This window comes from Nyctereutes procyonoides, unplaced genomic scaffold (assembly GCF_905146905.1).
Source record: "Nyctereutes procyonoides isolate TBG_1078 unplaced genomic scaffold, NYPRO_anot_genome, whole genome shotgun sequence".
Lineage (NCBI taxonomy): Eukaryota > Metazoa > Chordata > Mammalia > Carnivora > Canidae > Nyctereutes > Nyctereutes procyonoides.
In genome coordinates this window covers 54162015-54177251 of record NW_026575047.1, presented here as the reverse complement: position 1 = coordinate 54177251, position 15237 = coordinate 54162015, and the positions used below count along the sequence as shown (strand labels likewise).

The 15237-nt window shown below is 37.7% G+C and overlaps 2 protein-coding genes and 1 long non-coding RNA gene across 8 annotated transcripts in view; 2 read left to right on the top strand and 1 right to left on the bottom strand.

Moving 5' to 3' along the window:
* Positions 1-13085, top strand: part of TRPM1 (transient receptor potential cation channel subfamily M member 1) — a 71206-nt gene extending 58121 nt beyond the window's left edge. For all 5 annotated transcript variants that reach the window (XM_055325982.1, XM_055325981.1, XM_055325980.1 and 2 more), the window contains one exon: positions 10774-13085. In XM_055325982.1, coding sequence (XP_055181957.1) covers positions 10774-12064 — 1291 coding nt within the window. In that variant the 3' untranslated portion in view covers positions 12065-13085. The remainder of the gene's footprint in view (positions 1-10773) is intronic.
* LOC129510114 (uncharacterized) overlaps positions 1-15237 on the bottom strand; it is a 73679-nt gene that overhangs the window by 50141 nt on the left and 8301 nt on the right. The window lies entirely within an intron of this gene.
* On the top strand, positions 9406-9940 carry LOC129510113 (ubiquitin-conjugating enzyme E2 N). The gene has a single exon (XM_055325994.1). It carries the CDS (start codon positions 9482-9484, stop codon positions 9938-9940), a length of 459 nt encoding a protein of 152 aa, XP_055181969.1. The 5' UTR covers positions 9406-9481.

Genomic DNA, 15237 nt, shown 5'->3' with positions numbered 1-15237 from the left:
CTTGGAACTAGACCAAGGCTAAATAAAACTGCTAGCAGGGGTGGGGATAGGGAGAGGGCATTTGTCATAAACATTTACATGCAAATGTTTTGGTCCCTACTCCCCAAGGTGATAAATAACAGAGTTGGGGTAAATGAGACTAACCAAAAGCTTCAGAAAAAAGGCTGGGAAATGAGATGAGATGTCCATAAGGCTTTGAAAAGTTCTAACATATTCCTGGGAATCTAGAAGGCCATATGCATGCATATGTCTGTGCACATGCTCAGAAAATACTGAGAAGACAGAAAGCTTCCCGTTCTAGCTGACCTAAAGGCTCTGTGAAAACAGGAAGTGAAGGCTAAGACAAAGATGCAAACTCTGGCTGAGTGTTGATGATGTGCATGCACAGAACCCCTCAGCAAAGACTGGGAGATTTTTTTTTTTTTATTCCAGAGATTTAAGGAATTCTCTGTTCAATCATTAGCTGACCACTGAGCTAACAGAACAGAATTTCAGTGGCCACACACAACAAAGAATACAGGCTTTATAGAATCATTTCAGAAAAGTCACTAAATAAGCAACAACTACTATAATATGAATCAATAATTAACAAACCCCGGGGAAGAAAGAGAATCAGACTTCCAGAGTTGCCATGCAATATTACTCAAAATGCCCAGTTTTAAATAAAAAGATACGCAAAGAAACAAGACAGTATGGTCCACACCTAGGGAAAAGGCAATCAAAGAAACTGGCCCTAAGAAATCCCGGATGTTGGACTTTCTGACATTTATTTTTTTAAGGATTTTATTTATTTATTCACTAGAATATACAGAGAGGAGAGAGAGAGAGAGAGGCAGAGACACAGGCAGAGGAAGAAGCAGGCTCCCCACAGGGATCCTGACATGGGACTGGATCCTGGGTCTCCAGGATCATGCCTCAGGCTGAAGGTGGCACTAAACTGCTGAGCCACCTGGGCTGCCCCTGACAAAGACTTTAAATCAGTTATTGTAAACACATTCAAAGAGCTAAAGAATACCATCTCTAAATATCTACAGGGAAGTTGAGAATGATGTCTCACCATATAGAGAATACAAATAAAGAGACAGAAATTATATTTAAGAAGAGGAAAGAGAAGGAGAAGGTGAAGAACCAGAAATTCTGGAATTGTAAAGTAAAATAACTGAAAGGAAAATTTTACTATAGAGTCTCAAAATCATAGCTGAGCAGGCAGAAGAAAGAATTAGTAAACCTGAAGATAAATCAGTTGAGATTATCCAGTCTAAGGAAGAGAAATATAAAAGAATGAACAGATTCTCAGAGACCTGTGGAATACCATCAGCATGATAGCATACATATAATGGGAGTGCCAGAAAGAAACAAAAAAGAAAGTGGCAGAAAATATCTCAATAAATAAAGGCCAAAGATTTCCCAAATTTGATGAAAAATATGAATTTACACATAGAAGTTCAATGAACTCCCAGTAAAATAAACTTCACTTGATCTTAGTCAAAAGGCCAAGAAGTGATCCAAGTAAAATAAACTCAAAGACATCCACACTTATTTAAATAGTCATCAAACTGTCATAAGCCAAAGGAAAAAATCTTGAGAGAATCAAGAGAAAAGCAACTCATCACACACAAAGCATCCTCAATAAAATAAAAGGCTGACCTCTCGCTGGAAATCCGGGAGCCCAGAAGGCAGAGGGATGAAATATTCAAAGTGCTGAAAGAAAAAGACTATTAACCAAGAATAGTGTATCTAGCAAAACAGTGTTTCAAAAAATGAAGGAGAAATTAAGATATTCCCAGATAGCAAACACTGAAAGAATTTGTAACTACTAGACCTGCCCTAGTAGAGATACTAAGAAGTCCTTTGGGTAGAAATGAAAGTTCGCCAGACTACTAAAATCTACATGAAGAAATAAAGAGCACCATAACTATATACATAAGTATAAAAGACATTATAAGGTAACTACATAGAAAAGTATTAAAGACATTATAAATGTATTTTTTGCTTGTAACTAATTTTTTATTTTCTATGTGATTTAAAAGATAACTGTATAGGGATCCCTGGGTGGCGCAGCGGTTTGGCGCCTGCCTTTGGCCCAGGGCGCGATCCTGGAGACCCAGGATCAAATCCCACGTCGGGCTCCCGGTGCATGGAGCCTGCTTCTCCCTCTGCCTGTGTCTCTGCCTCTCTCTCTCATTCTGTGTGACTATCATAAATAATAAAAAAAAAAAAAGAAAGAAAACCTTTAAAAAAAAAAAGATAACTGTATAAAGTTATAATTACAAATCTACATTGATGGACACACAACGTGTAAGGAAGTAATCTGTGACAATAGCATAAAGTAAAGGAGGAAGGAATGAACTTTAAAAGAGCATATTTTTAATACTATTGAAATTAAATTGGCATTAATTTGAACTAGGTTGTCATAAATTAAGATGTTCATTATAGTCTCTAGGGCAACCACTAAGAAAATGGCTAAACAATACATGACAAAAGACATGAAAAGGGAATTAAAATGGTACACTAGAAAATATCTATTTAAGGGGCACCTGCATAGCTCAGTCAGTTGGGTGTCTGCCTTTGGCTCAGGTCATGATCCTAAGGTCCTGGAATCAAGCCCTATATCAGGCTCCCTGCTCAGTGGGGAGTCTGCCCCCCCCCGTCCCAGCTAGGCTTATGTTCTCCCTTTTTTTCTCTCACTCACCCTTTCTCTCTCAAAAATAAGTAAATTTTCTTTTTAAAAAAAGTTAGAAAGAAAATGTCTATTTAACACAGAAGAAGGTAGTGATGGAGGAACTGAGCAAAAAAAGACATAAGACATGTAGAAAACAAACTGATAGGGGTAAATTCTACCTTACCAGTAATCATATTAAATATAAATGGATTAAACTCTCCAATTAAAGCACAAAGACTGTCAGACTGTTGTTTGAAAGTAAAAGTATGGAAGATACTCCACATAAACAGTCATCAGATTTAGTATAGCTGTGGTGCACCTGGGTAGCTCAGTTGGTTAAGTGGCTGATTCTTGAGTTCAGTTAGGATCCTGGGATCAAGCCCCACATCAGGCTCCACCCTTAGTGAGGAGTCTGGTTGAGGTTCTCTTTCCTCGTCCCTTTGCCCCTCCCCCTTCACATTCTCTCTCTCTCAAATAAATAAATAAATCTTTAAAAAATTAGTATAGCTATAAGTATACTAATATCAGACAAAACAGGTTTTAAGAATTGTTAATAGAGACAAAGAAGGACATTAAATTTTTAAAAAGGACATTAAATTATGATAAAATGGTCAACCTATCAAAGAGAATAATTATAAATATATGCATCTAATAGTAGAGCTTCATAATATATGAAGCAGAAACTGACAGAATTAAAGGGAGAAGCAGACAGGTCTACAGTAATAGTTGGAGACTCTAATATCTCACATTAATAATAGAATAACTAGACAAAAGATATAAAAAAATAAAAGACTTGAATAATACTATAGGCCAACTCAGCATAACAGAATACTTTACTCAACAACAGCAGGATATGCATTCTTCTCAAGAGCATGTGGAACATTATCCAAGATACACCGAATGTTAGGCCATATAGCAAATCTCACCAAATTTCTAAAAGATTGAAATTAATCAAAGTGTTTACTCTGACCACAATGAATAAGATAATAAATTAATAACAAAAGGAGATTTGGAAAATTCACAAATATATGAAAATTAAACAACACTTTAATGACCAATGAGTCAAAGAAGAAATCATAAGGGAAATTAGAGAGTACTTTGAAGCTGGACAACAGTGTGAATGTACTAAATGCCACTGAACTATACATTTGTACATTTAAAAATGGTTAAGATGGTAAATTTTATGTTACATGTATTTTACAACAATGTAAAAATTTTTTTAAAGAGAAAGAAAAAGTATACTTCAAGATGAATAAAACTGAAAACACAACGTAACCCAAACTTATAATACACAGCAAAAGCAGTACTGAATAATTACAAAAACAGTAATTATTCTATATTAATTATTTAAATGCCTGTTAAATTAAAACGTTTTAAATTAAATTTAACTAAATTTAATACAGGCATTAATTGAAAATGCCTGTATTTAAAAAGAAGATGGATGCCTGGGTTGCTCAGTGGTTGAGTATCTGCCTTTGGCTCAGGCTGTGATCCTGGAGTCCTGGGATCAAGTCCTGCATTGGGCTCCCTGCACAGAGCCTGCTTCTCCCTCTGTCTATGTCTCTGCCTCTCTCTCTGTGTCTCTCATGAATAAATAAAATCTTTAGAAAAAGAAGAAGAAGAAAGATGTCAAAAGCATTGAGTACTGAACTAATAAATAGACCACTACCAAGATCCCAAACTGATCACTGGGCTGCACACACACAGGACAGATTCCAAAAGCACTGCTAAGATTTTGAAAATTGAACTGAAATTGGAATCATAGCCCACAAAAATTATGGTGGAACTGGCATCTTGAGCCTAACCAGGTCAGTCAACTGCTAAAAGAAAAATATCAACATTCTTCATGAGATTTAAACAGGACTCTGTGTCATATGACATAGTATTAAAAATGTCTACAATATAATCTAAAATAATTTAGAATATGAAAAATTCAGAAATATCTCAATTTACCTGGTGAAAAAAAGTCAATAAATGTCAAGGCCAAGGTAGTGCAGATGTTTGAATTATTTGATAGACTTTATTTTTTTATTTGATAGACTTTAAAGTAACTATTATAAAAGTGCTTGAACATAATGGCAAAGAATGTTGAAACTAATGGAAAGATAGAAAGTCTTGGAAAAAAATAGATGATATAAAAAAGAACCAATGAAAAGTTTAGAACTGAAAAATATAGTAAGTGAAATTAAAATTTCACTGGCTAGCCTCCATAGCATCATCTCATCAGAGATGAGAGAGGAAGGAATCTGTAAACTTGAAGATATATACTATAAAATGGTACAGCCACTCTGAAAGACAGTTTGACAGTTTCTTATAAAGCTAAACATACACTCACTGTATTCTCTAGATATGAAATGAAAACTTATTGGTTCAGCCACTATGAACAATGATACGGAGTTTCCTCAAAAATTTAAAAATAGAACTATCAGATGATCCAGTAATTCCACTGCTGGGTACATCTCCAACCCCTACTCTTCCTCCATCTTGCCTCTCTCTCCTCATATCCAAAGGAAATGAAAACAGAGTATCAGGAGATAAATGCACTCTGATGTTTATTGCAACATTATTGTAATAGCCTAGGTCTGTCCACAACAGAGGAATGGATGAAGAAGACATGATTTTATATATACAGTGAAATAGTATTTAGCCACGACAAAGAAAGAAACCCTGCCACTTGTGCCAACATGGATGGCCCTTGGGGTCATGAGGCTTAAGTGAATTAAGTCAAACAGAGAAAGAGAAATGCTGTAAGATCTCATGTATATGTGGTATCAGCAAAAGCTAAAGTCATAAAAATAGAGAGTAGAATAGAGAGTAGAACAGGGGTTACCATGGGAATTGAGGATATATTTTTTAGGGGTACAAACTTGCAACCAGTAAATAAATAAGTCCTGGAGGTCTACTGTACAACATAGTGGTTATAGTAAAGAAAATACTGTATTATTAACTTAAGCATTGCTAAAATACTAGATCTTAATTGCTCCTACCACAAAAAATAAAGGATAATTATGTGATATTATAAAGGTGTTAGCTAACACTACAGTGTTAATCCCATTGCCATATATAAATGTATCAACACATTTGACATCTTAAAGTTACCCAGTGGATGATTCATACAACTGAATACTAAAAGAAGAAATAGTCCATTTACTGTATGAAAATTTCTAAGAGAAAAATTCAAAAAAGAAAATGTAAAATTAGAAGTATGGCATGTAAGAAAAATATTTTTAAGACCGAATCACTTAGCCTGAGAATAGCTTTTTATTCTGTGCTATGCTGAAAAATATTTCACTCTATGCTGAAAGAAAAGCAGAATATAGACTTAGTAAGAAAGTTCATATCTTGCTCTATGAGAAATGACAGACTTATATGTTTTCCTGTCACTCAGTGTGTCAACAGATCTGGGACTCTTGTCAAAGTGTTTCCTAGCTAGCCTGTCTTTCCACATCTGAAATGGAAATCACTCTTCACATGGATGTCAAGATTTGTGAAATGTCTTAAGTTATTGTGGGAAGTCACAAAATATGGCTAGCACAGGAGAAGGTTTCTTATCCATCCTTTTTGTTCATCATTTCAGATATAAGTGAACTTAAACTCATTTATTTCTTTCTCCTCTCATACATACTATAAAAACTCAATACGGTGTCCCTTGATTAGGTACAACCATTTAAACTTTGTTGTCTCCATTGCAGCAACTGTCTACAAAGTTGAAATAAGCATCTGATAATTTTTCTTAATCGAAACCACATCATGAAACATTATTTCTTTCACAGTTTCAACTAAGGGAGTGGCAGAAGGAACAGGTGGAGATTTAGAGACACCTGCAGAGTAGTCCTATCCCACTATGGAGATTGGTAGCTTATTCAATGCAAGGGTTGAAGTAGGGAGGCAGAATAACAGTAAGGGAGACTAAAGAATCAGATGACTTTGAGATTTCCTTTTTGTTTTTTTATTTAAGTGTGGTTGACACACAATGTTACACGAGTGTTAGGTGTACAAAGGTGATCTGACAACTCTATATGTTATGCTCTGCTCACCACCAGTGTAGCTACCATCTGTCATTACACAACACTAGTATAATACTACTGAGTAAGTACCTTCCCTCTCCTTGGTTTATTCTATAACCAGAGGCCTGTACTTCTCCCTCCCCTTCATCCATTTTGCCCATCCTCCCTCCCCCTCCTCTCTGGTAATACCAGTTTGTTCTCTGCATTTAGGGATCTGTTTTCATTTTATTGTTTGTTCACATCTTTTCTTTTTTAGATTCTCCTACAAGTGAAATCATATGGTATTTGTCTTTCTCTGACTTACTTCATTGAGCATAGTATCTTCTCAGTCCATTCATGTTGTGACAAATAGCAAGTTTCCTTTCTATGTATGAGTGGCTGGCAATGCTGTTATCTGAATTAGGTAATACAGGAAAAACAAAGGCAGAGAATTATAAAAGATGAGAGGAGAGATACTTATCTATATTCTACCAGTGTATTTATTTTTCAAAGTTTGTACAGCTGCATTATCTCTTAATGTAGTATTTGTTAAAGGATCTCAAGTTTGACTTTACAAAGGAGATTATGGATCATAACACAAAAGGAATCATTGAGGGTAACAGATTTGAAGTAAGCAAGATGACATTACATTTAACAGAGAAAATCAAGTCTTACTTGAAGTAATGTAAGTTTATAGCAAAAGTTCTTTTGGTCCCTGAAATGCAAGAGAAGAAAGAACCATTAGAACCTGTAGTATCTATGGTACAGAAGTCAGGACTTCTCATACACAGTGAATTTGGTCCTCCTGGTGGCGAATTTCCAGGAAGCCAGACCCTTCCTGCTCAAATGATGTGGTTTCCTAGGGGACATATAAATAGTCTTTTCCTCCATAAAAAAAAAGTTAAGAATAGAAGCCAAGGACCCTCCCACACATCAGAGTGCAGCTGTCAATGTGGCCAACAGAAGCACAGCATTGGCAAAAGCAGCTCTAGAAGAATGTAGGGAAGGGTAACCACAGAGGTAGCAGGGAGTAAGGAAAACACAGGAGACATAGTCAGAAGAAACTTAGTGCAGAAAAGAGCAGCAAGCATTCAGGACATGGGTAAGCAGGAAGCAAGGAGAACAGGTGAAAGGATTTATAAGGATATGTAAAGAAGGTAGCAAGCACCTGCTAGACACAGACTCAATGCAAACTGGGTGGCCCTAGAGACTGCCTGTATGCTTCTAAGAAAAGATCAGAAGGTGGGAAAAAAACGAAGTATGACAGAATCAGACTGAAGCATTGGTCTTCACCCAGGGATGAACCTGCTGAAACAGAGCACCACACTGCTGGCTGAGTCCAGAGGCTTCTGCCTGGGAGCCATGATTCACATTGCCCACCCCTACCATGTCCTGAGGAGCAAATTCAAATTTTATTTTTATTTTTAAAATTATTAATTAATTTATTTATTGACTTACTTATTTGAGAGAGAGAGAGAGTAGGTGCATGTGTGAGTGGGGTTGGGGGAGGGAAGCACAGAGGGAGTGGGAGAGAGAATCCCAAGCAGACTCCCCGCTGAGTGTGAGCCGAGGAGGGAGAGGCTCCATCTCGTGACCCTGAGGTCGTGACCTGAGTCAAAATCAAGCGTCAGACGGACGCTCAACCAACTGAGCCACCTAGGTGCCCCAAATTCAACCTTTAGAAGGCAGTGCTAGGTGCTGGGCATACTTCTGCCTCGTTAGAGTTAACTTTCATGAACTGGTTAAAAAAATTCATACTGTATGTTTTTTTGAAACATAAAACATAGTCTATACCAGCAGGCTTTAGTTCCAACAACACTGTGGTTTCATAAGTTGTTGCCTGATCTTCTAGGAGTTAAAAATCTGACAGCAGATATTTATAATCAGCCATGATCTTTTTTTTTTTTTTTAAAGATTTATTTATTTATTTATCATAGACAGAGAGAGAGAGAGGCAGAGACACAGGAGGAGGGAGAAGCAGGCTCCATGCCAGGAGCCTGACGTGGGACTCGATCCTGGGACTCCAGGATCACGCCCTGGGCCAAAGGCAGGCGCTAAACCGCTGAGCCACCCAGGGATCCCCAGCCATGATCTTTTTTAAAAGAACCCATTAAGGAATTACTAATCATTAAATATAATGAGCAATTTAAAGTTAGCAGTAATTCTTCTGATAATTAAATGACCTCTTGTCCCTTAAGTAAACCATCTGATAAGCTGTACTAAATTACTAACAATTCATCTTCTGAATCCCCTGAACTTCAAATAGGATTTTAATTAATTTTACCCTCATAACCATTAATTGCTGATAGCTATAATCAAACCTCAAAAACCTAAGTGCTAGTGTCTTCCCTTATTCTCAAAGGCAACATGATGTACCAGCTAAGAGACAAAAGCTGGAGCAAATGTTAGAGGTACATTGTGTGCATTCAAAAGTATACTGTGTGCAGCTCCATTGCTTACCAGCCATGTGACCTTGGACAAATTATTTACACTATGACTTGATTACCTCATTAAAATGGGGATGATGATAATAATGCTTACTTCACAGGGCTGTTGTGAAGATTAAACTAGCCTAGAATAGTGCCACAGTAAGTACTTATTGGCAAATATATAAGACATTTAGAGCCATGAATGGTAAATAGTATGCACTGTGTGTTAACTGTATTTCTGTTACTTTCTAATGCTCCTCACAGTCATTTTTAGTAGTTTGAAGTATGAAGTAGTTTGAAGTTTGAAAATATGCCCAATGAGAGTGGAGCCCCAGACTTCCACTCGTGCGTGAGGCGAGCGGAGCCAGGGTCGAGAGCTGAGGCCGAACTCGGGATCTGACAAGATGGCCGGGCTGCCCCGCAGGATTATCAAGGAAACCCAGCGTTTGCTGGCAGAACCAGTTCCTGGCATTAAAGCAGAACCAGATGAGAGCAACGCCCGTTATTTTCATGTGGTCATTGCTGGCCCCCAGGATTCCCCCTTTGAGGGAGGGACTTTTAAACTGGAACTATTCCTTCCAGAAGAATACCCGATGGCAGCCCCTAAAGTACGTTTCATGACCAAAATTTATCATCCTAATGTAGACAAGTTGGGAAGAATATGTTTAGATATTTTGAAAGATAAGTGGTCCCCAGCACTGCAGATCCGCACAGTTCTGCTATCGATCCAGGCTTTGTTAAGTGCTCCCAATCCAGATGATCCCTTAGCAAATGATGTAGCGGAGCAGTGGAAGACCAACGAAGCCCAAGCCATAGAAACAGCTAGAGCCTGGACCAGGCTATATGCCATGAATAATATTTAAAATCTGATCATCAAGTGTGCATCACTTCTCCTGTTCTGCCAAGACTTCTTCCTTTTTTGTTTGCATTTAATGGACACAGTCTTAGAAACATTACAGAATAAAAGCCCAGACATCTTCAGTCCTTTGGTGATTAAATGCACATTAGCAAATCTATGTCTTGTCCTGATTCACTGTTGTAAAGCATGAGCAGAGGCTAGAAGTACCATCTGGATTGTTGTGAAACGTTTAAAAGCAGTGGCCCCTCTCTGCTTTTATTCATTTCCCCCATCATGGTTTAAGTATAAAGCACTGTGAATGAAGGTAGTTGTCAGGGTTAGCTGCAGGGGTGTGGGTGTTTTTCTTTATTATTATTTTTGAGGGGGAGAGGTAGTTTTATTTTAGTTTTATGGGCTCCTTTCCCCCCTTTTATGGTGATCTAATTGCATCGGTTAAAAGCAGCTAACCAGTTCTTTAGAATATGCTCTCTAGCCAAGTCTAACTTTATTTAGACGCTGTAGATGGACAAGCTTGATTATTTGAACCAAAATGGGAACATTAAACAAACATTACAGCCCTCACTAATAACATTGTGACTTTGCTGTCAAGTGTAGAATCCTTCCTTCAAGAAAAAGCTTGTGACCATTTTGTATGGCTTGTCTGGAAACTTCTGTAAATCTTATGTTTTAGTAAAATATTTCTTGTTATTCTAAAAAAAAAAAAAAAGAAAATATGCCCAATGAGCAATCATGATTCTCAAAAGACAGAAAAATCATATGACAATAATGACATTATACTTTTGTTATTAATATTTAGTTCATCTCAGGGTAATAAATCTATCCCTTTGTGTTCACCAGAGTTGAAAACATGTCAATGAGATTGGAAGAAATCAACGAAAGAGAAAATTTTATGAAGACGTCCCTACAGACTGTTGACCTTCGACTTTCTCAACTGGAAGAACTGTCTAACAGAATGGTGAATGCTCTTGAAAATCTCGCAGGAATTGACAGGACGGACCTGATACAGACACGGTCCCGAGCTTCTTCTGAATGTGATGCAACTTATCTCCTAAGACAAAGCAGTATCAATAGTGCCGATGGCTACAGCATGTATAGATACCATTTTAATGGAGAGGAGTTGCTGTATGAGGATGCTTCTCTATCCATGCCACCAGGGACAGGATTCAGGAAAAAAGCCTGTTCCTTCCGAATGAAAGAAGATAAGGAGTCAAAAATGCATCTGGTACCAGAGCGTCAGGGCAGCCTTCACCTTTTATCCAGCACAAGTCCGCCAGCAACACCAGACTGCAGTCAACTTGCATTAGACAACGTCAAAAATGCTTCAGAAATGAAATTAGGTCCAGATATTGGGATTTCAGCCAAAGATGATGGAAGGCAGGTAGACTCCAAAAGGGAAGAAACTATTCCCTCAAGTGTAAATGAAACAGATGTTATGTACGAACAGAACAAATCAGATTTTCAGAACCCTCAGCTAACAGTGGAAACAACACAGATAGAAGGCACAATTTCCTATCCCATGGAAGAAGCAAAGTTGACACGCTATCACCCTGATGAAACGTTCAGTGCTTATAAAACCATGAAGTCCAGAAGCTTTGTATATTCCCGTGGACAAAAGCTGGTCAGTGGGGTTAACAACTGGAATACAGAGTACAGTTCAATCAGGGACCGAGCACACCCCTCTACAGTTCAGCAGTGGACGACAGAATGGAAATATCAAGTTCAAAAGATTACACGTTCTCGAAGTACCGACATCCCTTACATTGTCTCAGAAGCTGTGATGCAAGCTGAGCATAAAGAGCAATTTACCGATATCGAAGATGATAACTGTGTGTCTGAAATGGTCCCTCAAATCTCTCATTTATCTGTAGCTGTAACTGACAGAACTGAGAAGGAAAATTTACTGTCTGTGAAACCAGACCAAACCATGGGTTTCCCATCTCTAAGGTCAAAAAGTTTACATGGCCATCCTAGGAAAGTTAGAGCCACTCAGGACAAACTACACGGATCAGGACATGCCTGCAGTGTAAGTAACTTAGCAGTTGTGTCTGGAATTACGACAGAAGAACAGAAGGCCAAGCAAGAGAAAACTTCCACAGAAACTGAATGTCGACATATTCTGTTTCTTTGATTTTTAAATCAAAATCACTGATGAATGCCATCTTGACCATCTAACTAATCATCAATTTCTGAAAACATTTTCACTAAAAATGTTTGGCAATTTGGACTTCAGGTTTAAAATGTAATGCACTAAACGTAAAGTACTATTTTGCTAGCATGTATTAGTAAACTTAGGTTGTTTTTAGTTGGGGTATGATCAAATGACAGTGAAAATAAATTCCTCAATCAGTAAAAGATTCTATAATCTCTTAATTTCTGAAGGCCACCAAGTAGCCTAAGAAATGTCTTTGTGTGCCACCAGTAGGTTACTAATGGAGTAAAGGGATATGTAAAAAGAGAGACATGTGAAAAAGCAAACATGGAATAAAGAAGAGGAAGGAGAAGAAAAAATTGTGAGGTACAAGAAGTAAGAAGTGGAAAGGAGCCGAGCTGTCAGCATCATATTTTTATGGTTTTTTTATTTCTGTTTCAATATTTTATGTTTTACAATTACACAGTGAAAACAAAGTACACGATTATGTCAAAGATCATACTGTAATAGTTTAGGGTGACCAGGGGTTTTGTTGATGTGTAAAAATAAAGTATCCAATGTGCATTTTCCTGTTGTCATAGAGTCCCTGAGAGCAAACACAACAAAATTGTACCTCTGCCTATCCAGTGGTTTGTCCAAAGCCATGGGTAAAACCTCAGAGATACATACATCATCAAGGTGGGAATTGTTGAAAATCTCAGAGACCATTAATGGCTGAGAATACAAGGTGCTGTGCTTCAGCTTGTAAGTTCGAAAACCTACCAGACTGCTGAGGCCCCCCATGCTCATGTCAGGAGCTGCTGTCTAGGAACCCTTAAAGCCATGCCTACCACCACCACTCTTGACAATACAAACGGGCAGAGAGGGACAGAAAGGGCTCTCCTCTGGCTAGGACATAGGCCACTAAACATTCATGGAAGTTAGAGTTGGATCCTCGGCCCCTACTATCTCCCAAAAGTCTCTCTTGGGAAGTCTCAGGGAGACTCAGGGAGTCCCTGGAGCACACATAGAAGGCCACCCTCATGCTTGGAGTTACATGCCTACTGTTACTTTAGTGAAGTCCCTCATGGGGGGAGGCAGGTCAGATAGAAATGATGATAATCACAAAATAGCCACTGCACCCATTCTCATTCTCATGTGAAACTCGGACTGTCACATCATCAAAAACCAGCAAGGGAAAAGAGAAAGAGAGAGATTCACCATAGTTATGTTAGTTACGTACTTATATTAGTTATAGAGATAGTGATCAGAGATAATTAACAACTAAATGAGACTGAAATTTTTAATAATCAGGTTAAAAATCCCTGAATCAGGCTGAATTTATCAAAAAGCACTAGAATACCATTGCATGGATGAGGGGCTTTGAAATGTAAGAAACGATAACATTTACTTAATAAACAAAGCTACTGCTACATTGAGAGGTTTTTTCCTATTTTAATAGAGCTGATTTTATTTCCTTAACCTTAATTTTATTATACATATATATATATATATTTATTTATTTTATTTAATTTAAATTCAACTTGCCAGCATATAACACCCAGTGCTCATCTCATCATGTGCTCTCCTTAGTACCCATCACCTGGTTACCCTATCCCCCGACCTACCTCCCCTTCTGCATGCAACACTTCGTTTGTTTCCCAGAGTTAGGAGTTTCTCATGGTTTGTCTTCCTCTCTAATTTTTCCCCAGTTTCCTTCCTTTCCCTTATGGTCCCTTACACTTTCTTACATTCCACATATGAGTAAAACTATTTGATAATTGTTTTTCTCCGATTGCCTTATTTCACTCAGCATAATATCCTTCAGTTCCATCAATGCCTTGTAAATGGTAGGTATTCATCCTTTCTGATGGCTGAGCAATATTCCATTGTATAGACCACATCTTCTTTATCCATTCATCTGTCGAAGGACATCATGGCTCCTTCCACAGTTTGGCTATTGTGGACATTGCTGCTATGAAAATTTAATCAGTCCTACTACATGTGTTATTTGACCCAATGCTTAACTCATTACATTTTACCTCATTCCTAAATCTTTCCTTTTGGTGCCAAGAAAACTTTCAGCTCTTTGCCACATTCTAGAAAAAAAAGGGTTTCTCAGAATAAGCTGGAGAACCTATGACTGTTCAACAGAGTGGATATGAAGGCAAACCTTATCTTTGGAACTCCCGCTTCTGCATTCATTCCATAGCTCCCTCCTGCCCTTTCTGAGACCTCTCCTATCTTGCCATGGGGCCAAGTCCATTTCCATAAGTTTCATGAGATTTGTGATGCCCGTAGAGGTGTTGACTGAAAGGGATGTGATATTTTCCTTTAGATATTCATCTTACAGACCCACGGACATTCTAATGGTGGAATTTCAGAACCTGTGGCAGGGACCTGTCTTGCATACCTGAAATCATACTATATATGCACTCTACCACTCAATAAAGCTCAAATATTGAATGAGGGCCTATTATATAGGGCACTGTGCTAGCTTGTTTATGATATTATTACTCTGTCATTCTAAGTTTGCTAAATATAGAGGATATATGTTAGGAAATAATATCCAATCTAATCAAATCTATTAATATCTAATGCAATTAAAATAGGAACACTGTGTATGTTCAAAGCATTTACTATAAAGTTGCCTTAGTAGGGATACCTGGGTGGCTCAGTCAGTTAAGCACCTGCCTTTGGTTCAGGTCATAATCCCGGAGTCCTGGGTTTAAGTCCCACATCAGGCTCCCTGCTCAACAGGGAGTCTGCTTCTCACTCTCCCTCTCCCCACTTGTGCTTTCTTTCCCATTCTATTTCTCAGATAAATAAAAATTTAAAAATTGTCTTAGTAAATAAATTAGAAGCATATTTCTGCTCTGTGTAAAACACAGTAAGAAATATACTAAGACTATTCTTATATATCATAAATTCTGGCACACTCATAAATGTTATGATATTTGTATAAGCTGAAAGTAAGCTCATTGTTTTACTTTGATCGAGAGGAATTAAGAATTGAACTCATAAGTGGTTCTCTCCTTTGAGACTGTATTATTGCTTATTTTCTGAATACATATTGTATCATCTTGAGAATCCTATAGGCTTACACAATTTAGGTTTGCAAAATTCAAAATTTAACTCTTAGCATTATCCTAGAGTTATTCCATAACAAAACA